This window comes from Podarcis filfolensis, assembly GCF_964270895.1.
Source record: "Podarcis filfolensis genome assembly, chromosome: 9".
In the NCBI taxonomy this organism is placed as follows: Eukaryota; Metazoa; Chordata; class Lepidosauria; order Squamata; family Lacertidae; genus Podarcis; species Podarcis filfolensis.
The window spans coordinates 76610817-76634176 of NC_139610.1; the positions used below are offsets into that span (position 1 = coordinate 76610817).

At 52.1% G+C, this 23360-nt stretch overlaps 1 protein-coding gene and 1 long non-coding RNA gene across 4 annotated transcripts in view; one reads left to right on the forward strand and one right to left on the reverse strand.

Annotated features, from left to right (window-relative positions):
- Positions 1-23360, forward strand: part of LOC310742534 — a 353556-nt gene that overhangs the window by 123899 nt on the left and 206297 nt on the right. The gene's annotated exons all lie outside the window — the stretch shown is intronic.
- Positions 1-23360, reverse strand: part of EXOC6B (exocyst complex component 6B) — a 215447-nt gene that overhangs the window by 91076 nt on the left and 101011 nt on the right. For all 3 annotated transcript variants that reach the window (XR_014538429.1, XM_083571233.1, XM_083571234.1), the window contains 4 exons: positions 19048-19221; positions 15378-15446; positions 704-787; positions 514-560 (listed from right to left, as the gene is read on the reverse strand). Coding sequence is in view for 2 of the 3 variants with exons in the window: in XM_083571233.1 (XP_083427359.1) it covers positions 514-560; positions 704-787; positions 15378-15446; positions 19048-19221 (374 nt within the window). In the remaining variant the exon portion in view is untranslated. The remainder of the gene's footprint in view (positions 1-513; positions 561-703; positions 788-15377; positions 15447-19047; positions 19222-23360) is intronic.

Below are 23360 nucleotides of genomic sequence, written 5' to 3' on the forward strand. Positions count from 1 at the left end.
CTGGTGTTTGAGAACTATGCCTCTCCTGATGCTGTGGCTTCTGTTAAACCTGAGCTCCATTCTGCTCCACAGCCGGGCCGAGAAATCCTTTGCGTCTGCCCCTGCGGGAGCACTGGCTCAGCACGGCAGCAGAAAGATCCCAAGAACCAGGGAAATCTCTGTGCTCTCATCATTCAGGATGTGGGAAGTCACACAGGAGGCATCTTGAACCCTAGGACTCCCTGACAGGCGTCTTCTTGAAAACCTCCCCCCTCCCCCCAAAAAAGAGGTTCCACAGCCCCGCTTCCGATGGCAGCTGAAGACCCAATTCACTGTACACAAAATCCCTTTATTCTCCAGCCTGCAAAATGTGCAAGATCTCTCTGCCCTCACAGGCATCATGCAAGGTTTGGGGCATTCAGACTCATTTAGGAAGCACTTGGTTCTCTTGCTTCAACCCCCTCCATGCAGGACTTTTTAAAATGAGGAGTTTTTGCAGCATCTAAGCAGACGAAGAGAAAGAACAATACGTACCCTACAATCTGGTTGAAGTATTTCCGGTAGCCGCCCAATGTCTCGTGCTGGAGGGGGAGAGAAATGGATCAAGATTAAAATGTGCTGAAAAGAGAAGGGAGCAAAATCAGATATCCAGAGGTTTGGTGGAGAAACCCTCAAACCCAGCCCAGCTCTGAACCTGAAACCTATTCAAGGGAGCCCCACCTACCATGTTGGAGGGGGGCTGCAGCACCAGCCGGGCCTGCTTTCTCCTCTGCTTCCGGTAGTAGCTCTCAAAGGAATCTCGGGCGCCCTGAGAAGAAGAGACCTGGTCAAGCTCCAGTCCTGAACACCACCACCTCCTGCCCAGAGAAAGCAGCTGCTCCCCAAAGGTGAAGAACTGAGACAAATCTGTTTTGAACATGGCCAAGTAGAGATCTGAGCTCCTGAGTCTCTTGGGCCTAGAATCCTGGAGATGGAAGGGACTCTGAGGACCATCTAGTCCAACCCTCTGCAATGCAAGAATCTCATCAAACGCTTAATAGAAGCATAGAGTATATCCAAGGCTGACCATCCCCAAGCCTGGTTGCAGCAGGCGGTCCAGGGAAATGGACTTCCAAGATCTCATTCCTGGTCAGTTACCACCAAGTCTGCCCCCATGAGTGTATATGTGAAATTCTAATTTTTTTGCCCTGACATGCATCACTTTACACTTGATTATATTGAGCTGTATTTGCCATTTTACCACTTTGCCACCTCACTGCTCATCCCTAACTCTAGATCGTTTATGAACAAGTTAAAAAAAACCACAGGTCCCAATACTCCTCTTTGGTGGACTCTGCTTTCTACAGCTCTCCATTCAGAGAACTGTGCCTTTCAATTTATTCCAGCTCTGTTTCCTGCAACTTTTGTTGTTGTTTAGTGGTTTAGTCGTGTCCGCCTCTTTGTGACCCCCTGGACCAGAGCACGCCAGGCACTCCTGTCTTCCACTGCCTCCCGAAGTTTGGTCAAACTCATGCTGGTAGCTTCGAGAACACTCTCCAACCATCTCTGTCATCCCCTTCTCCTTGTGCCCTCCATCTTTCCCAGCATCAGGGTCTTTTCCAGGGAGTCTTCTCTTCTCATGAGGTGGCCAAAGTCTTGGAGCCTCAGCTTCAGGATCTGTCCTTCCAGTGAGCACTCAGGGCTGATTTCCTTCAGAATGGAGAGGTTTGATCTTCTTGCAGCCCATGGGATTCTCAAGAGTCTCCTCCAGCACCATAATTCAAAAGCATCCATTCTTTGGCTATTAGCCTTCTCTATGGTCCAGCTTTCACTTCCATACATCACTACTGGGAAAACCAGAGCTTTAACTATACGGACCTTTGTTGGCAAGGTGATGTCTCCTGCAACTTAACTAATTCCTAATCCACAAAAGGACCTCTTCTCTTATCCCTTGACTATCAAACTTTGGATTCTTTGAAGAGGTACTTTGTCAAAAGCTTTTTGAAAGTCCAATTGCACTAGGTCAAGTGGCTCGCCTCTACCCGTATGCATGCTGACACCCTTGAAGAACTCCAAAAGATTCATGAGACAGGACTTGCCTTTGCAGAAGCCATGCTTCATCAAGGCTTCTTCTTCTATATGCTTGGTTATTTTATCTTCAACAATACTTTCCACCAGTTTTCCCAAGACGGATGTTAAGTTAAGTGGCCTTCAATTTCCAAGATCCCCTCTGGATCCCTTTTTAAAACTGCCATTACGTTGGCTACATTCCAGTCCTCAGACAGGAAGGCTGATTTGAGGGACAAGTTTCATATTTTCGTAAGAAGATCTGCAATTTTGCTTTTTTCCTTGGGAACTGCTGGATGGATGCCATACAGACATGGCGATTTGGACGTTGTCGTTTTGTCTGTTAGGCCTAGAAGTTCATCTCTCTCCATCCCAACTATCTGCCTCAGTCCCTCGGACTCCCTTGCTGCAAAAGGAAGTTCAGGCACTGGGATCTGCCCTGTATCTTCCGCCATGAAGGAAGCCCCCAAACCTGAAACCCCGCTCTGCCCAGCCCTGCAGCCACCAGAAAGGCAGTCTGGGGTGGGGTGGGAGATGGGGGGATTTTCCTGCCTCATCCACTGGGAACAGCAGCTCCATGTTTTCCTAATCAACCTGACTCCAAGGAACTAAAGGCCTATTTTCCATTTAAATCTCCCTCTCCCTCCCTCTCTGTGGGTAAGAGAGCAGCGAGAAAGTTCCTTAAAGCCTTTCATTTCCCCTGTCTGGCTGCAGCTGGAGTTCCCCTTTTAACTGCCTGGCCAGGGGAAGTGAAGACAGTTTTATATAGGGGGAAACTCTAAGGGCTGCTTTAATATGTTTGCATGTGAAGAGGGGAGCCCTTTTCATACGGCTCACTAATGAGGGTCAGCGGGATATCACACTTCGCCATCTGGCTCATTTGCACAGCCGGGCAGAGGCTGGCCCTAGCCTTGCGCAAGGGCCAGAGCTGAAAGGCTAAAAGGGTGGTCAAGAGATGCCCCCTACTGGCCACATCCTGGAACGGCCACCATCCCGGCATCAGTACCGGGCAGAAGGGTCCCCTGCGCCGCCTGATGCCATGGCTGGAAGGGAGATGGATACAGAGGGGAGACTGTGGTGAGCATCAGTGCCATGGGAAGAAAGGAAGTCACTGAATCATAGAATTGTAGAGTTGGAAGGGACCCCGGGGGTCATCTATTCTAACCCACAGTAATGAAGGAATCTCAACTAAAGCATCCTGGCCAGGTGGCCATCCAACCTCTGCTTAAAAACCTCCAGGACCACCTCCTGAGGGAGTCCGTCAAGCAGCTCTTACCACCAGAAAGTTCTTTCTGATGTCTTCCTTTGCACAGCATGTGGATAAGCTACGGAACTCCCTGCCACAGGAGCAGTGATGGTCACCAACAGGGGTGGCTTTGAAGAGGATTGGACAAATTCATGGAGGAGAGGGCTAGCGATGGGTTTACTGGCCACAGTGGTTCTGCTCTGCCCTCCAGAGCTGGAGGCAATGATGCTTATGAATCCCAGCTCCTGGAAACCACAGGAGGGGAGAGGGCTCTTGGGCTTGGATCCTGCTTGCAGATTTCCCATTGGGGCATCTGGCTGACCTCTGTGAGGACAGGATGGTGGGCTATGTGGGTCAATTGCCTGATCCAGTAGCCTCTTCTTATATTCTTATGTAAGAAAGCAAAGCAGTCACACTCAAGTGCCCTTCTGCACTCCCCTTTGGACTGTTGCTGTTCCTCTCCCACTTTGCCTGCTCCCTGGACTCCTCCCCACACATTTCCCACCAGGACAGCCCCTCCCTCCAGAGTCCTCAACCCACTTGTCCCTTCAAGCTCCCTTTTTCAAGGCCCCACTTTTGAGCAGATGACCCAGCCCCACAGGCCTTGGCCTGGACAGAGGGAGTAAGGAGCTCAAGACGGATGGCTGCTCTGGCCAGCATCTCTGGGTCTCCACTGTGCAGTTGTGCCCTTGGGCTTCCTTAAACACCTCCCTCGGCCTCCAAAAACCCAAGCTGAGACTTCTGCATCGGCCGGGGGTTGGACTGGATGACCCTTGGTAGTCTCTACAATTCTATGATTCAAAGTCCTGGTATAGAGGCCCTTCCCTGCTTGAGGCCAGCAGTCTGGGCCTCTCTGCCCCTCTGTGACAAAGAGCCTTCTCCACTGCTCATTCTGCTAGCGGAGCAGCCCCTTAGAGCAGCCTGGGTTTGTCTTGGCAAGCCCCAGGCCTGACCCAGGGGAGCTTCTCCTTGGAGGGCTTGACAGCAAAGAGGAGGCTGAAGGGGCCTGGGCTTTCGAAGCAGCCGGACACCATTCGTAATGGGTCTAGCCCCTGTTCACAGATGCCCGCCCTCCTCCCTAATGTATAAAATGAATTTAAAGCCCTCCTTGATGGTCAGTCCTTGTGCAGTCCAAAGCACTGCTAGCTCTCCCAAGGGTGGCTTTAACTGATCGCCACTTTCCACAAACTTTGAGGCAGGATTTTAAACAGGCAGGCCACATAAGACCATGGAGGAGCCAAGGGGAAAGGTACATGCCCACACACAGAAACAGTGCATTCTACAACCCAATATGATATAGTTTTCTAACGTATATGAGGATTATTTGCACATTTTAAAGTTTTTTTAAAAACTAAAAAACAAACACACATTTCACACACACTCTTCGTAAACACACACCTTGGCACTGATCCGGAGTGCACAAGCGAGGAGCTGAAGGCATTACAGACACCAAAAGGTGCACTACATGCACTCTGCACAGAAAGCACAGGCTCTGTGAACTGTCGCTCCTGGGCCCTGGCAGAAGGCAGTGGGAGATTTCCTCGCTTCTGAAGACAACTAGTTGCAATGCGTGTTAGACACTGCAATAAAAGTCTATTTTCTGAGCTTTAAGGTCACTTCCAGGTGACCTTTTTATGGAGCCTTCATCCTGATTTGTATGCACAGAGTTTGCAAGGAGGTTAGACCCCACGTCGGCTGTTTACTGAACATTCATTTCCTCGTATCCACATCATCTTCCCCCGGACAAGATGAATCTGGTATTTAAGTCAAGGGTATTACATGCGCTGGAAGGGGGAGGAGGAGAGAAGTCTGGGAACTTTTGTTCTCTTGCCAGAACCTCTGGCGACCCAAGGAACACATTTTATGATTTAAGAGATAATTATGACATACAAACGATGTGCAGGACAACTCCAATTTCACATGGCAAGCCGGCTGCCCTTTTCCTGTGCAGCCCAAACTTCAAGGCTCAAAGCCCAAGAGCTAACGCAGGAGGTGAGTTTTCCTGTCTCTGGAGGTCATTTGTTTCGTCCTAAGTCACAGAAATCAGGAGAGTCCCACAGAAACACACCCCACACCCCCGCTGTGTGCCCACTTCAATTACAAATCACGGCAGGGAAATGGGGGGGGGGAGGTTAATCTTCCTTCACAAACCTACCCAGGACAACTGAATTCATAAGAAGGCCACATTTTGAAAGCTGTTCTTAAGAGGGGCTGCGAACAAGGCCCCTTTCTTCTGATGATAGGCGGGGTGCCAGCCCTGTCTGCCCTTTCCTTCTGCATTAACACTCCTCCAATGAAGTGACTAGGAACAGATGCCAATTCAAGTTCCCTGGGAGGCCCAAAGCCCCCAGAGCCTTAAAGCCAAGCACATTCTCGTCCTCAAAGGACAGCAGCTGGAGCAGGGCCCGGAAGGTCTCTCCTGCTTCTCTCCTCCAGCCAGAGAGAAGAGCGCAAAGGGACAAGGGCTGCTCAGTGGCCCACTGGGTCCAGGATCCTATGCTGACAGCGGCCAACCAGATGCCTCTTATGGGACACCCAAGTGCAAGAGCAACTCTCCCCTCCTGGGATTCAGAAGCACTGCCACCTCCCAATTGTGAAGGCACAGCGTAGCCCCCCCGCCCTTGCTAGTGGCCATGGCTGACCCTCCCCTCCATGAATTTGTCTAAACCTCTTTTCAAGCCATCCTGGTTGGTGGCCATCACTGTTTCTTTGGGGAGGAAATTCTGTAGTTTACTCTGCACTGTGTGAAGGACTTTGTTTTGTCTTTGCTCCATCTTCCAACATGCAACTTCATTGAACGTCCACCAATCAAGGCACGGAGGCTGGCCCACAGCCCAAATGCACTCTTCTCCTTCTCATGCTGCTGCCTGCAGATTCCAAAGTCAGTGGGCACCATTGCCGCGTGGCCTTTCCTCTGCTCGCCATCTCTGGAGACACGAACAGCAACTTAGTCTGCGCAACACACAATCCATTAATTCTAGGCGTTACAAGACAACTGGTCCTGCTCCCCAGCGCCTGCTTCAATGGTTGAAGCAGGAGGGGCTACGGGCTGAATGGTGCCCTAACTTGCAAAGTCAGGATCCAGAAAAGGGATGTGCCCAGATCAGTTAGGTTTTCATCACACAGAGGGAAGGAAATCCAGAGGCAGGAGTGGGCAACATGTGTGTCTCAGAAGCCATGCAACTAAAATGACAGGGGTTCCCCAGCGGGCACTGGGTCTCATCTTCCCCACTTTGCACATCTTCAGGCAAGTGACCTCACCTCTGTGACGGCTTCTCTCCAAAGCGCTTGGCAAAGCCAGCGGCCAAAGCAGCCAAGCTCCATCCCAGCCTCAACACGGAGGGACGAGGCTCACATGAGTCAGGCCAATGGGCTGCAGCTATCAGATTCCTAGAAGGCCAGACCCCGGCCAAATGCACTTTGCTGCGCACGCTGTGAAATGCGGCTAATATCTGGCACATCTCAGATCAGGAGAGGGACTGCAGTCAAAAGTGTAAAAGTGTCAGGCTTTTTTCAGCTGCTTTGAGTTGGCTGTAAGAAGCACAACCACTGAAAGCTCCGTGCCAGATGGAGCCCCTCCAGATGTTGTCGAACTACAACTCCCGCCAGCCCCAGCAAGCATGGCCAAGAGCCAGGGGTTCTGGGAGTTGTGCTTCAGTGACATCTGGAGGGCCAGGGGTTCCCCACACCTGAAATCACCGTTGACTCCTCTCTCCCCATTGCGGAGATATAACTGCTGTCTATCCAGACAGCACAACTGCACACAGAAATGTGATGTGTCCACTGTTAGCTGGATGTGCACATCCAAAATCAAGGGCCCCGGAAGAGGGCACATAAGCCAGAAGAAGGCCCCAAGCATCGCTCACCCTCTGCCTTGTGAACAGCCTTGAAAACGAGTGCTGGATACCAATCATTTCTCTGTATTTAAAGAGACACAGGTGCATCCTGGAGGAAGAATGGCAATCCACAGACAGAACCACCAGCCACTGTCTGAATCACTGAGACCCAGGAAAGCTGGTTGCAGAAGAGCAGCAATGCACGGCCCCCAAAGCATAGACACAGGCAAGAAATGAACCCCAAGGAAGGAAGGAAGCGCAGGACACAGAAATGGCTGAGAACCAGTGAATTAACTGAGAGGAAGAGGCCTTGGGATGGGTTCTGGTGAACCCACATGAACTTGTCTTTTCTCAAGTCAGAGCACTGACCCATCCAACTCATGGCTGTCCAGCCTGAGGGGCACTTGCTCCCCAGGGTCTCAGACGGGGCTCTTTGCAGCCCATCTTGGGAGATGCTGCCAGGGATTGAGCCCAAGTCCTTCTCCATATGACCCATGTGCTCTCCCAATGAGCTACAGCCCTTCTCATTGGTTCCTTCTCCCTCTTGCCCCACCCAGACCGGCCAATCCCACACCTGTTTCTTTTGTATTTGAAGCAAAGGAGGAGAAGCCTTCATTAGAATATCAAGTCATTCTCTGGAAACTCCCTCACCCAGGACATCCTCTCTAACCTCCTGGGGTTCGCTCCTTCTGCTCCCTTCCGCCCACCAATATCCCACCAGGAGTGGGCCTTGGAAACAGGGTGCCCTATGCAAGGCCAACATTTGAGACCCTTCCTGCCCGTAGACTGTCTCGCTAGAGTGGTGCATGCTCTGGTTATCTCCCGCTTGGACTACTGCAATGCGCTCTACGTGGGGCTCCCTTTGAAGGCGACCCGGAAACTACAACTAATCCAGAATGCGGCAGCTAGACTGGGGACTGGGAGTGGCCACCGTGACCATGTAACATCGGTCCTGAGAGATCTTCATTGGCTCTCAGTACGTTTCCGAGCACAATTCAAAGTGTTGGTGCTGACCTTGAAAGCTCTAAACGGCCTCGGTCCTGTATACCTGAAGGAGTGTCTCCACCCCCATCGTTCAGCCCGGACGCTGAGGTCCAGCGCCGAGGGCCTTCTGGCGGTTCCCTCGCTACAAGAAGCCAAGTTACAGGGAACCAGGCAGAGGGCCTTCTCGGTAGTGGCACCTGCCCTGTGGAACGCCCTCCCACCAGATGTCAAAGACAAAAATAACTAGAAGAAGAAGAAGAGTTTGGATTTGATATCCCGCCTTTCACTCCCTTTAAGGAGTCTCAAAGCGGCTCACATTCTCCTTTCCCTTCCTCCCCCACAACAAACACTCTGTGAGGTGAGTGGGGCTGAGAGACTTCAGAGAAGTATGACTGGCCCAAGGTCACCCAGCAGCTGCAGGTGGAGGAGCGGAGACGTGAACCTGGTTCACCAGATTACGAGTCCACTGCTCTTAACCACTACACCACACTGGCTCTCTAAACTTTTTGAAGACATCTGAAGGCAGCCCTGTTTAGGGAAGCTTTTAATGTTTACTAGGATATTGTATTTTAGTGTTCTGTTGGAAGCCACCCAGGGTGGCTGGGGAAACCCAGCCAGATGGGCGGGGTATAAATAATAAATTATTATTATTATTATTATTATTATTATTATTATTATTATTATTATTATTATACACACACTCCAGGCCTTGTGGTGCCTTCCCAAAGCCAGGTAAGAGAGGCCCTGGGTTTGGGGAAGGAGGTGCAAGGCTCTGGTGCCCTCCAGCCTCCCTCCCAAAGGTGGGCAAGCACTAACTTTGTTTTGGGAAGGAGGCTGTAAGGCTGCCCTTGCCCCTGCGCCCTGGGTGGGGGAACCAGTCGCACGGCCCTGAATCTGCCTCTGGCAGGAGCCTCGCTAGGGCAGGGTGAGAAACCTGTTCAGGTCAACTCAAATCATTATTTTCAAACTCTTCCCCTGACTGTGCCAAGGGGTTGCTGGTGTTTGGACAGCAGCTGCAGGAGCCGCGGAGCTCTTTTCCCTTTTCCCTTCTGCCTGCTCTCCCTGTTCAGTCTCGGGAGACTCACAGGCTGCTTGTGAACCAGTCTGCAAGGAGGAACTGCCGCTGTCTGCAATGGGAGCGATGTCACGCCCCTGTGAGAAACCAAGCCACCGGGTTTTGTGAGCCACAGGGCAGGGGCAAACTGGGGGCAGTGGGGGGGGGAGAGAACGCGAGAGAGAAATAAAGCTCTGGCGGCGGCTGCTCCCCAGATTCCATTAGCCCCCAACCCAAAGCGGTTATCGCAGGTCACTGACACTTGTTCATTCTAATGGCTTTTCCTGTGCCCTTATCAATGCGGCGCACAAAGCATCTCCCTTCGGCCGTTCCCTATGATCTCAGCCCCGTGTTTACAGCTATCTAACTCCACCAGGCACTGCTAGGTCAGCCAAGTCAGGACAGGAGGCGCAGAGACAGGCCAGGGCAGGCTGATGGGGCGCCTGAGATGAAGGAGGGGGGTGGAGAGAGACAGAGAGACAGATGGAGACGGAGAAGGAGGAGAACATATGGAGAAGAAGCTCTGCTTTCTAGTTTTGCCAGTCCCGGGACATAGCTGTAAACAGCCACAATGTCCATAGAACCACTGAATTGCAGAGTTCGAAGGGGCCCAACCTTGGAAATGCAGGAAGGAAAGGGGTGGGCTGGGCCCCAACAAAAGGAATGGACGGACGGACGGATGGATGGATGGACAGAGAAGGGGTCTTGAGGGGATGTTTGAGCAGACGCATGCCTGGTAAGACCCTCCAAGTAGGTCTATCATAGGAACAGGCGGAGGGTGGAAGGAAGAGCGTTACAGGTGCTGATCATGAACTGGCTGCCCTCTTTCACACGCAAGGCACCCTCCATCAATCCCTTGGGTACATGTGGGGCAGTTTCATCGCGTGCCTTTGGCATCATCATGCAGTGCTGCTGCCTTCCTGTTCCATGGTACCCCTACAATACTGGGGGGGGGAGGGATTAACCCCTCTTGCACACAAGGGGTACCCCACATGCACCACATTAAAAGGTAAAGGTAAAGGTACCCCTGCCCGTACGGGCCAGTCTTGCCAGACTCTAGGGTTGTGCGCTCATCTCACTCTAGAGGCCGGGGCCCAGCGCTGTCCGCAGACACTTCCGGGTCACGTGGCCAGCGTGACAAGCTGCATCTGGCGAGCCAGTGCAGCAGACGGAACGCCGTTTACCTTCCCACTGGTAAGCTGTCCCTATTTATCTACTTGCACCCGAGGGTGCTTTCGAACTGCTAGGTTGGCAGGCGCTGGGACCGAACAACGGGAGCGCACCCCGCCGTGGGGATTCGAACCGCCGACCATGCGATCGGCAAGTACTAGGCGCTGAGGTTTTACCCACAGCGCCACCCGCGTCCCTATGCAACACACTACCATTCCCCAAATGGTACCTACATGTCTAACCCAAACCAACAGATTGCCACTGAAGAACGCAAGAAGAGCCTGTTGGATCAGGCCCATGGCCCGTCTAGTCCAGCATCCTGTTCTCACAGGGGCCCAACAGATGCCTCAATGAGAAACCGGCAAGAGCAGGACTCTCCCCTCCTGTGGTTACCAGAAACTGAGATTCAGAAGCATTTCTGCCTCCAGCCATGGTGGCAGAGCAGAGCAGAGCAATCCTGGCTAGAAGCCATCCATAGCCCATGACTTACAAAAACATGAGGAAGTCTGGTCCTCTGGCTTCGACATGAGCATCCTCATGCCACCCACTTTGTCAGAGCAAGGAGCCCCCTGCTCTGAGGCTCACAAGAGACAAAACTTGCCTGCTGCGGACCAGAGGGACCCTGAAAAGTGTGTGGTAGACGCAGGGGGCCAGAAGAGCAGTCCGGGGGTGGGGGCAACCATTTGGTGTTTGGCACCACCCGCAAGATAGGAGCCAGGGCAGGGGGAGGAGGACGGGTCAGGGCAGTCCAAGATGGAGGCAGACATGCAAGATGTGGCAGAGGAAGAAGAGACTGCTCAGGTGAGGGATGGCCCAGCAGACCCTCCACCATTCCCCACCCAACCATCTTCCAGAACCAGGAGAGGCTTGAAGAGCAAAAATGGCTTTCCTAGAGGTGGAGCCTCAGGTTGTGCGTCTGTGACCCATCAGATGAGGGTCCATAAGCTGCAACTGCCCCACAGAGCGTAGAGCTGTGGACAGCTGCCTGGAGGCTAGAAGCCTGTGTGCACGTGTATAACTGGAGCATCGTGGAAGCTGCTGCAAGTGAGTTCTTGGCTGGGGGTGCCCAGCACCCTGCCGCTCACTCAGCTTGTAGGTATTGATAAGGCAAATTAGTTGATTTGATTCCCTATGACCCTGGGAGGACAGATCCTGAAGCTGAGGCTCCAAGACTTTGGCCACCTCATGAGAAGAGAAGACTCCCTGGAAAAGACCCTGATGTTGGGAAAGATGGAGGGCACAAGAAGAAGGGGACGACAGAGGACGAGATGGTGGGACAGTGTTCTCGAAGCTACCAGTATGAGTCTGACCAAACTGCGGGAGGCAGTGGAAGACCGGAGTGCCTGGCGTGCTCTGGTCCAGGGGGTCATGAAGAGTCGGGCACGACTCAACGACTAAACAACAAATTGACCGAGAAGATCCTGAGTGAAGATTCTGCACCGACCAGAAGAGAAAGCGAGAGTCCTTGCTGGAGTCTGCTGTCCCCAGTCATGTGAGAGTCCACTCTCTGTTCACCACAGCCTGACCCTGGTTTGCTTCTGCCCCCCCCCCCCGCCGCCTGCCCTTCCTGCCAAAGTTCAGCACTTCCTGGAAAGTCTCCATGCCTGTTTGATATTGTACGTTGCCTCCGCTGGTGAAGGAAGAAGGATTTACAGGTGCCTGGCCCTGCCTCCAAGACCATGACCGAGCGCTGACCTTGTGTTACAATACGTGAACTCCTACCCTGCTGATAAGGAGGACTGGCAGATAGAAGCAGGATTTTTTTTCCTTTTTCAAATAATCCTTTGGGAACTTACAAGCTGCTTAGCCATAAAAGTGAGGTGACAGGAAGGTCGGGTTCACTAAAAATAATAAATATCGCAGTATTTATTCAAAGTGGGCCTTTTCAACTGCAGGCTAAGCACTTAGATAACGCTATTGTAAATGACAAATATTTGCATTTCTTAGAACTGTTACGTTATGATCCTTCCGGCCGGAGCCGATGTGAACATTTTCTCTGGTGCCTGCCTGGCCGCTGAGACCGCACACTCCCAGAGCACAGCCTCGAAAGCTGTTCAGGAATGAGCCACCGGTCAAGGGAAGTGGACAACTGCCCTCCCAGGTCATTCTCAGGCCAGGCTCAATTGCTGTGCGATACACGCCGTGGGGAAGGACCCCTTTGGTTCTCTGCCTTTTGACTGAAAGCAGATTTCTGCATTCTTGACATCCATTCTTTAGAGGCTGTGTCCCAAGGGAGCACCCCCAAACAGGGAGATGTACCCGTTAGTCGGTCTCTAGAAACACATGCAGAAAAACCTCTGTGGTTCTGTATTCCATGGTGGGCAAGCTGCTAGACCGTGCACTTTGAGATCACATGGAAGGAACGAAGAGGAACTTGGATTCAGCTCAGAGTTCCATCTCTGGCCCAGGGCTTAAGGCTTCAGGACATTAACAGAGATGCTCAGGAACTTTGGCACCTGCGAGACACACCTTCACCTGCTCAAACCGCAAGAGTGACACAGTCTTACTGTGGTCTAAACCACTGAGCCTCTTGGGCTTGCCGATCAGAGAGTTGGCGGTTCGAATCCCTGTGGCAGAGTTAGCTCCCATTGCTCTGTCCTAGCTCCTGCCAACCTAGCAGTTCAAAAACATGCCAGAGCAAGTAGATAACTAGGTACTGCTGTGACGGGAAGGAAAACGGCATTTCCATGCGCTCTGGTTTCCATCACGGTGTCCCGTTGCCCCAGAAGCAGTTTAGTCCTGCTGGTCACATGACCCAGAAAGCTGCCTGTGGACAAACACCGGCTACCTCAGCCTGAAAAGCAAGATGAGCGCCGCAACCCCGTAGTCACCTTTGACTGGACTTAACCATCCGGAGTCCTTTACCTTTACCTTTCACAGGTTTAAAAGAGGAGCCCACGAGCAGAAGGTCAGAAAAGTCCCTAGGAGCAGCAACATTAGCACCCTGGAGGAAAAATGCACCATACCACAATCTTAACAGAAGCACAATACTCCAGGAAGGAAAGCCATGGCCCATGAGTGCCATTCCTGAACAGGCACAGCATCCTGTGTCGGCAGTGGGGGATCCCTCTGGCCAGTGAAGGGTCTTCAGGTGCCACTTGGTGAAGGAGAATCCACCCAGATCCCCCATCCCTTATACAGCAAGACTATTTCGAACGTTAACATTTAGCCCCTGCACAATTTTGGTCATTTCCCTGTTGCGATTGCTACTCCTTGGGGATGGGGCACAACAGCAACCGACTTGAGCCCGAGTTCTACCCCCCCTTCCTCCTCACAAGCAGAGGCTTTAAAACTCCAGAGCGACTCTACAGTCTTGCCGTAAAAGTTTCAATGGGTCTTGAGAGGTTGTTTGGCCTAAATTATGCTGGATGAGTCAGGCTTGCCTTTGAAGAATGTGTCAGACGCAGCCATGTCTGCCTCCCGGCAGGAATGCAGGACGATAATCAGCATGTTTGCTATAACACAGCAGGGACTTTATGACAGGAGGCAAAAAGGCAATGGCTACTTCTCCTAGAAGCATGACTCTGAGGAAGAGGGGGGCAATCCCTCGGATGGGACTCCTTCCCCGAGGACAAGCAGACATGCTCTCGTGAAGAGGATACTTGGAGGGGTCCCGGCAGTGGGCGATTTTCAGGCGGATAAGATAGTTGGGTGTGTGGTGGGCACACAGGCTGCAGGGTGAATTTGCTGCCTGGCAGGAAGACTGTGGGTGTCGCTCGTTGCCTAGACAGCCTGGTAGATACTGCTGTGCAGAAGACAGTGGTCCTGGTGCACACTGGTACCAAGGACATGGGGAAATGTGCTCTAGAGTTCCTGGAAGCCAGGCTGAGGGTGCTGAAAGGCGGGTGCTCCAAGGTAGCTTTCTCTGAAATGCCACTGGGTCTGTGTGCAGAGCCAGGCAGACAGGGGCAGCCGTGGAGCCTCAATGCATGGATAAGACGATGGCATCAGGAAGGGAGGGGACGGGTCTGGATTTGTTTCTGGGGCAAGCAAGGCCTGTGCATAAGGGACAGGCTCCACCTGAACCAGGACAGAACCAGACCGTTGGCGCTTAAAATCCAAAAGGTGGCAGAACAGCTTTTAGACTTGATTGTGAGGGGTGGAGGGGATAAGAGCTGTGGAGGGTCCGGATCAGAAGAAATCTTGGGATGGAACTGAAAAAAATATGAAAATTTGAATGGGGGAGTTGTAGAACTAGGCAGTGAGAGTGCAGGGGCCCAGGAGAGCAGTAATGATGCTCTGCAAATCTATGGTGCAACTGCATTTGGAATGCTGTGTATAGTTCTGGCTGCATCTCTTCAAGAGGACTTGGAAAAGGTTCAGAAAAGGAGAACCAAAATGGTCAGTGGGGTGGAGAACCTCCCCTTTGAGGAAAGGTTATAGCATTTGGGACTTTTCTCTAAACTAAGGTCCCAAGAGGTAGCTCAACCAGTAGAACATGAGACTCCCAAGGTTGTGGGTTCGAACCCCACATTCGTTGAAAAGATTCTGCATTGCAGGAAGTTGGACTAGATGATCCTCATGGTGCCTTCTAAATCTGTAATTCTATATCCATGATAAAAAGTCACGTCAGAGGAGACATGATAAGAGTGTACAAAATTATATGTGCCATGGAGAGAGTGGGCAGAGATAACAGTAGAACTCATGAACATCCGACCAAGCTGAACGTTGGAAGATTCAGGACAGACCAAAAAAGAAAAGACCCTTTCCCCCCCCATACAGATCATAGTTAATCTATGGAACTGGCTCCCACAGGAGGCAGTGATGGCCACCAACCTGGATGGATTTAAAAGAGGATTACACAAATTCCTGGAGAATTTCTGTTCTTATGCGATCCCAGAAACAGAGCGAACCAAAGGTGATTTGGCTTTACCAAAACTAAAACTAAAAATACAGCAACCCCCCCCCATACCTTCCAAATCACCCTTTGTCAGGAAAAAAAGTAATGTTTTATGCACCAAAAAAATCTACAAGAGAGAGGGGGCTGGTAATCTCAAAGATTCCAGACCACCTTTTGACATTTTTCCTATAACAGGTGGAGGAGAGATGGCAGATGACTTACCAATACTGAATAGATGTGCAGACAGCGGTAGACGGGAGAGAAGTCCACCAAATCCTGGGCACCGGGCACCTAAGGCGATATTAACAGAAGCACACAGGTCAGCTGAAACATTTCTGGTGACATGTACTAGGCTGAGTGGTGAGGAGAAAGAGGAGGTGAGAAGCTGTGGTGGAAGTCAGGAGGGAGGCAGAGGGGTCACAAAACAAGTCCTCCAGAAATGCCTCTATCTGGGGGGCATAGGAAGTCCACCTTAAGGCTGGTTACATTAGCACCTATCCAGAAAGAAACCTGTGTGCCAAAAGCCCCATGGATTGTCAGGGATTATTAAACTTCTCGCCGCTCACCTCAACCTCCAGTTTGGAGAGGGACAGGACAAGGCGGGGGAAACCAGGAGGCAAAGCAAGCTCGGGGGATGTCATTCCACAAGGACTGACCCTTGGAGAAATTAAATGCCGGCAAAAGCAAACCTGAAGGAGCATCTCCACCCCCATCGTTCAGCCTGGACACTGAGGTCCAACTCCGAGGGCCTTCTGGTGGTTCCCTCCCTGTGAGAAGTGGGATTACAGGAAGCCAGGCAGAGGGCCTTCTTGGTAGTGGCACCTGCCCTGTGGAACACCCTCCCACCAGATGTCAAAGAGAAGAAAAACTACCAGACTTTTAGAAGACATCTGAAGGCAGCCCTGTTTAGGGAAGCTTTTAATGTTTCATGTTTTATCTCTTCTTCTTTTTCTTCTTCTTCTGTTGGAAGCCACCCAGAGTGGCTAAGGAAACCCAGCCAGATGGGCGGGGTATAAATAATAATAATAATAATAATAATTATTATTATTATTATTATTATTAGCCAAGTTTGGTCAGCCCAGCAGCTCCCAGGAGGTCATGAGGAAGGATTCTGTCTCTTCGCCTCCACCGCCAGAGACCTACCTGGAAGTGCCAAGGACTGAACGTGGGCATGTGTTCTACCAATGGGCTCCGGCCCTTCCCAAACTTAATTCTGGCAGGCGGGAAGAAAGGCTCCTGCTCCCCAAAGAACTTCCTCCCTTGCTGACGCACCCTTTTGGCACCCCCTGCTCCAACGTCAGTTTCATCACCAAGGACAGCACCCAGTGCCAGTTCCTGAATGGAGTCTCACTTGTGCACAGCTCGGTCCTTCTCAGGTCCTTATTAAGAGCCCTCCTCTCATGTGAGTGAGGATGGTCAGAGATCAGGAGCAGCACCCTCTCCGTCACTGCCCCAGCTCTGTGGGAAACTCCCCCCCCCCAAGCCCTGACCAAAGGCACAGGATGAGGCCCCCACCTCTCCAGGTCTGGTCAACGCCTGAAGGGAAGGACCCGTTGGGAGCCACATGGGCGCTGCTATGGATTCGTGATGGGAAGAAAGGTGGAATGCCAATTTTAAAAACTCAGTGACGTCAATAGCAAAGGTCATCTGCTCACGAAGGTGGCTGGAGAAAGGCAGAAGTGTAGCTGCCCTCTGACACTGCTGCTGAAACAATTAGAGCTTTGGAGTTTGCCTTTTATGGCCTCGCATTATTCTAAACTCACGCTGCAAACCCCCTTCGATGGCCGAGCGCTTTGGGGAAGGGTTGCGGCTCAGCAGAAGAGAGAGTGCGTGTTGCATACATATATTCCTGGCCCCTCCAGTTTCACAAGGGTCAGGGAGCAGGCAATGCAAAAGGCTTTTCTCTGCCTGAGACCCAGAAAGCCACAGCCAGTCACAGCAGGCAATCCCGGGCATCTTCCTGTGCTTCCAAGGGTGGCACCCTTGCTGAGGGTAAAGGGTGCAGCTCAGTGGTTGCCTACAGAAGGTCCCAAGCCTAGTCTCAGGATCTCGGGGGGGTGCAGCAAAAGGACTCCTCTCTGCCTAAGGCCCCAGGCTGCTATGCCAGCTGAGCTAGACCAGCCTTTGCAACCTGCTGCCTTCCACACACAACTCCTGAAATCTGAAACATCAGCTGAGGTCAACTGGCGGGGGTTGTAGCCAAAAGCACCAGGCTAGCTTGGTACAGGGAATGTGGGTGGCGATGTGGTCTCAACCACTGAGCCTCTTTGGCTTGCCCATCAGGAGGTCGGCGGTTCAAATCCCCGCGATGGGGTGAGTTCCCGTTGCTCGGTCCCTGCTTCTGCCAACTTAGAAGTTGAAAGCACGTCAAAGTGCAAGTAGATCAATAGGTACTGCTCTGGCAGGAAGGTAAATGGCATTTCCGTGCGCTGCTCTGGTTCACCAGAAGTGGCTTAGTCATGCTGGCCACATGCTGTACGTCGGCTCCCTCGGCCAATAAAGTGAGATGAACGTGCAACCCCAGAGTCAGTCACGACTGGACCTAATGGTCAGGGGTCCCTTTACCTTTACCTTTAGCTTGGTACAAGGCAGCTCCCCAGTGCTTGAGAGCTGCAGGCAGGCATTAAACCACCTCCTTCGTGGGGGGCACTCCGAGACAGCGTCTCTCTTTTGGGTCATAAAGCAGAATCATGGAATTGTAGAGTTGGAAGGTCCAAAGGGTCATCTACTTCAACCCCCTGAGATGCCTCCTGCAATGGGTCAAGTGGTGGTTTTTCTGACTAATGGCTTCCCAGGGGCCACATGGCTCTGCCTTCCTCAAATGCAACAGCACCCGCACATTTCCACTGCTGTCCAGTCTCAGTCAGACCTTTCTCCACCTGGCAATTGATTCCTCCTAGATTCTCTGCACCACAGCCAATCCGTCCCTACGCCTCTCTTCCTCCTCCTCCCTCCCCCTGCTGGAGGAAATGCTTTGAATCCAAACCAGTTTTCTGAAGAGGGGAGAAGCTGTCCTCTTTTCAGGAGCACTTTCCCCTCGGCAGACCCTTCAGCGGGTGGCGGGGGAGGCTCCCTGTAGCACTGCAACAACCCTCTTTGAAGGCACCAATCATTTAGCTGGTACAGAAAGGGCATCTTCAAAGGAGGCTGCTGTAACCACTAATCAGCTGTCCGTGAGACTTCCGCTGAACGATGGCAGGTACCAATCATCTGGTGCCTCTGTGACATCATGGGACTGACCTGTGAGGGTTCCCATCTGCTTTTCGGAGTTGGCCTGCAAAGGGTGGGGAAGGGAAGGATCTGACCCACCAGCCAGACCTAGCTCTCCATCCTGCTGTGGGGTCTATCCTTATCTGTACAGGGCTCTGGGTGAGGCACCTCAGCTCTTCAGCAAGCTGGAAACTGAGGCTCGGTACAGAGAACAGATTTTTAAAAGCAGGGTAATTTTACAAAGACTTAAGTTTTACACTCTGGACAAGCAGGTATGCATAGATCCCTTGGTTTTCCATTCATTTTCTTCAAAAAATACCAGATACCGTTGGTTGACTCTGGAAAGAGAAGGGTCTTCCTTTGCCCTGGAAGGGGAGTCCCCCCAGCCATCTTCTGGCTGTCTGAGAGAATTGCAGCTGTCAGGCTGCAATAGGAACAGGGGGCAACTGAAATGGGGGGGCAGGGAGAGAAGAAGGGGCTGCTTCCCTCTTGGAACCAAAGTGCTCACCAATAAACCTTGAATGTCCAGGGGGGACAAAGAGCCTGGCACTGACAGCCACCCAAGGCGCACCCTGGGGGCCCACACACCCCAAGTCCAAGGGGGTGGCTTCTCCCCTCCCCAGAGGGCTGGCACACCAGGTGAGCCACGTGGCAACCCCACCTCCGCTTGGCAGGCACTTGCCTCCTCATCCTCCTCTTCGTCTTCGACATCCAAGATCCCAGAATCCTGCTCGGACGTTGGGCTCGTGCTTTTGACCTCTGGCTCCGATCCTGCAGAAGCATCCTTCTTGAACCGCCGACCACCAGCTTTTGAGGGCTGAGACACAACGTTGCCCAGGTTCCGTTGCTGCTGGGCCTAAAAAGCACAAACAGTTGGGGAAATTAAGCCCTGCCGCCATCTTATTTCGGAACGGATGCTTGTGCCCCGAACGCCACGCAACCGAGTCAACTTCTGCATTTACCTTCCATTTCTAACCCACCCGGGAGGCTGTGCCATGGCATCAATGGCGCCTCCTTCCACAAATCGTCATCCTACGCCCAGCGCCTTTGCCAGACTGATCGGTTTACAGCCAGCTGCCTTGAGGATGGCCCGGCAGCCATGTGGCAGCTGTCACTGGATGCATTAAGGACCAAGAGTTACTTTGCTTTTGGATGTGTTCCCCTTTTCATCCCATGTCAGTAAAAGCCTCCCACATCTGGACCCCAGAGATCCATGGAAGCATTCTTCCCGCAGCACCCTGGGAAATCTGAATTGCGCACAGTTGATTGACGCCGTCTGCAAAATGTATTCCGCCAAGATGCTCAGATCAGGATTACCCCAAAGGCTCAGCATGACGGGGAGGGGGGGCAACCCGGCAGGAAGAGGCCCTCCCCCCTCCTCCCGTTTCCCCAAATTAGTTCATAATCCTAATGTTTTAATCTGTAGGAAGCCCAGGACGAGGGGGGGTTGGGGAAGGACAAGCCTGCAAGGAGCTGGGGGGTGGGAAATTTCATGACTTTCCTTCTTTCATTTTTTAATGGAGGAGAAACATGCCACTGAGCTCTGCAGCTCAACTGACAGCCTGAAAGGGAGCAGGGATTTTCTCGTTAGATAACACCGTATCCATGACAGAAAGGAAAATCCACCAGCCTCAAACGTGCATGTGTGCACTGACAGAGTCTATATAGATGTGACTGGAAGGGGATTAGGATGCAGAGACAGTCTTCAAAAGCCCAGCTTGGAGGGAGCCGAAGGGGGCAAGACCCACTCTTCACTCACATCTGAAACAGCTGGCTGCAGCGCTGCACTTTAGGATGCTGAACAGGGGGAGGGCGGTGGGAGGGAGAGACTTAAAGCTGTGCCCGCAGGAATCCAATGGTTGCAAGGGGCCTCGAGGGTCCAGGACTCTGCTGCTGACCACCCCATCCCACCCAGGGCCCTCCCTCCCTCCCTGATGCCCTGCTCTCCAAAATGGGAACAGACTGGGCTTGACCACAAGCAAGGAGGGCCGACTGCAATCCCAGCAGCCCTCCCAGGGCAAGGGAGCAAAGGATTCCCCATGGAAAGGGAACACGTGCCATTCAGCCACAGCCGGAGGAGATGGCACGGCTTGGAGGCAAGAAGACCAAGCAGTCCCTTGCAACCACACAGCATAAAACCCTCAAGGGGTCAGAGGCAGGAGCAAATCCCTCCTCCTGCTGATCAAAGTGCTGCCCCTGGAACAGGGCAGGCGGAGTAAAGTGTGAGGACTACAAAGGCAAAATGAGCATCTTTGAACAGACTAGAGGTTTTGCAGGCCTTGGAACCCCACTGACGCCTTCATCGCACCTGGATCGTCAGAGTAAAATGTTCTCATATGAGGCGAACGAAGCAGCTTTTGATAGCATGTGGGTGGGTGCAAGCGGGTTCACGCAAACCCACAGAAATAACCAACAGCCACAAGATCAGGGCGAAATCACCCAGGGTGGGTGGGTGGGTGGTGTGGAAGTGGGGGGGGGAGAGAGCTTTCACTGCAAGGTACTAATGAAGACAAATCTTTAGCTTTTCCACACGCTGGAGTCCCACCGAAGTCAAAGAGGACTTAAGCGTTCCCAAACTCCGCCTGGAAGTCTGCCCCAAAGCTAATGGCATTCTCAGAGGTCAAAGTCAGTGCGAAAACACGTCCAGTCCAGATGGAGAGACCGTGCGGGACCCTGGGCAGCCAAGTCCCTTGTGCCACGGCACAGCCCTGACCTCTAGTGGCAAAACGCAGGAGGCTCTCCTGCAACCAGTTCCCCCTTTATGCAAGACACACACTCAAGTCCACACAGACAGGTTCCTTCTCCCCTGCCAAAAATCAGCATGGGGGTGGGCTGCCCTTACCTCTGGAGCTCTGAGCAGCCTCTCTCCATCCTACCTTCCTGGCCCCACTGCCTCCTGCATCCTTCGATTCTGTCACCACCCAAGCCCCTCCTGCTCTCAAGAGCATCTCTCGGTTCTCCTTCACTGCCCCTCCATGTTGCCCTCTCTCCCAGCAGTGCCACAAGGCTCTGCCCTGGCTGACTGCACACCCCCAGGCCCACTTCAGGGAGAGAACTTGGGTGCTCAGAGCCCTGAGCAACTTGGGACCCAGGTACCCGGAGCAGCGACTCTCCCGACACCCGCCTGACCCTGGGCTCACATCTGCAGGGGAGGCCCTTCTTCTGGCCCCGCCAAAGGGGCAAGTGCACTGTGCTGCGGGCAGGGACTGGGTCTTTGATGTGGTGGCACTCCAGCTGTGGACATCCTTCCTCTCCCTCTCCCAATATATGGCAAGCACCGAGGTTGCTGAAGACGCCCCTGTTCACCTAGGCTTTTGTTGGGGTCCATGCTGAAGAGAACATCTTTGGAGCAATGTCTGGTTTTACGCATTGTGATACTGGTTTTGATGGTTTTTATTGTATCAATGGTGTGTGTTTTTTTATTGCAGCCCACCCTGTGTTCATATTCTGATGAATGGAGGGCTAGAAATGCAGCTAAATAGCTACAGTCAAACCTCGGTTTCCAAACGCCTCCATTATCGTACATTTTGGCTCATGAATACCAAAAAAGCAAATACCCTGGTTTTCAAATGTTTTTCAGAATCCGAACATCCGACCCAGCTTACGCTTGAGTGCAAGAAGCTCTTGCAACCATTCAGAAGCCGTGCCTCAGTTGTTGAACGTTTTGGAAGCCGAACAGTCTTCCGGAATGGATTACATTTGACAACTGAGCTTTGACTGTATTCAATAAATAAATAAAGGGTTGGACTAGGTGACTCTCAGGGCTTCTTTCAACTACAATTCTATGATTCTATGAACCTCGGCCGTCTCCCTTTTGCTCTCATCCCCAACCTAAAATGAAACTCCTAACGACAGCCCACCCCCTGCTAACGACTCTTGCCTCTTCCTGCCCTCCCATTGCCATTCCTGGCATTGCTGCCAATATTCAGACTGTGTAACCTCCTTGGGGCAGAGTCTGTCCTCATTGCTTGAGCTCCTCTGCAGCACCCCAGATGCAATCAACGGACGACAACAACAACAACAGCAATAGCAATGTGCAAAGGGCATCCTATACGCTGCACTCTTCCAAACGTTTTGAAGGAAATCAGTGCACCTCGCCCTAAACCTGCTCAGGTCAGGGTTCCTCACCCTCCAGTATTTAGGAATGGCCCAGCCTCCACCAGCACCACCACAGTCACACACACATAATTTTATGATGTTTTCAGAGACATCCTAAAACTGGGGTGCTCTCAATTAGGGGCAAACCAGAAGGGTCTTTGGCATGGGTAGGCAAACTAAGGCCTAGGGGCCAGATCCAGCCCAATCGCCTTCTCAATCCGGCCTGTGGACGGTCCGGGAATCAGCGTGTTTTTACATGAGTAGAATGTGTCCTTTTATTTAAAATGCATCTCTGGGTTATTTGTGGGGAATAGGAATTCGTTCATTCCCCCCCCCCCAAAAAATATGGTCCGGCCCCCCACAGGGTCTGAGGGACAGTGGACTGGCCCCCTGCTGAAAAAAGTTTGCTGACCCCTGGTCTTTGGTATCTACAGATTCCTCTTGAGGAATCCTAATAGGAGCCCCTTGTGAAGCCCTCTGATTACACCCCTCCAGAAGAAGGGAACCAGTTCCTTCCTCCGAGGCTCAGGAAAACCTCTGTCTAAGCGCAGCATTCACAACTTGCACCTCAGCTCACAGCTTCATCAGCCCCAATGATATTTCAGTTTTCCGAAAGTCAGAAGCACTCAGGGAAAGTTTGCTGCCAGTGCACAGCTGGCCAGAGCACCCAAAGCGAGTTGCTCACTATCCTCCTTGCAGGGTTGGACAGGTCAGTTCTGCATACGCATCTCTGTTCCATTATGTTCCCATATCGTTCTGCAATTATTTTTCCTGCTTTAACTGTAACTTTATTGCTATTAAGAGATTTCAAAACTGCCATTTTTTAAAATAAAAAAAAATCCAAGATAATTCAAATTATCTTTAAAGATATTTTAAATTCAGGTGTTTTTTTTTAAA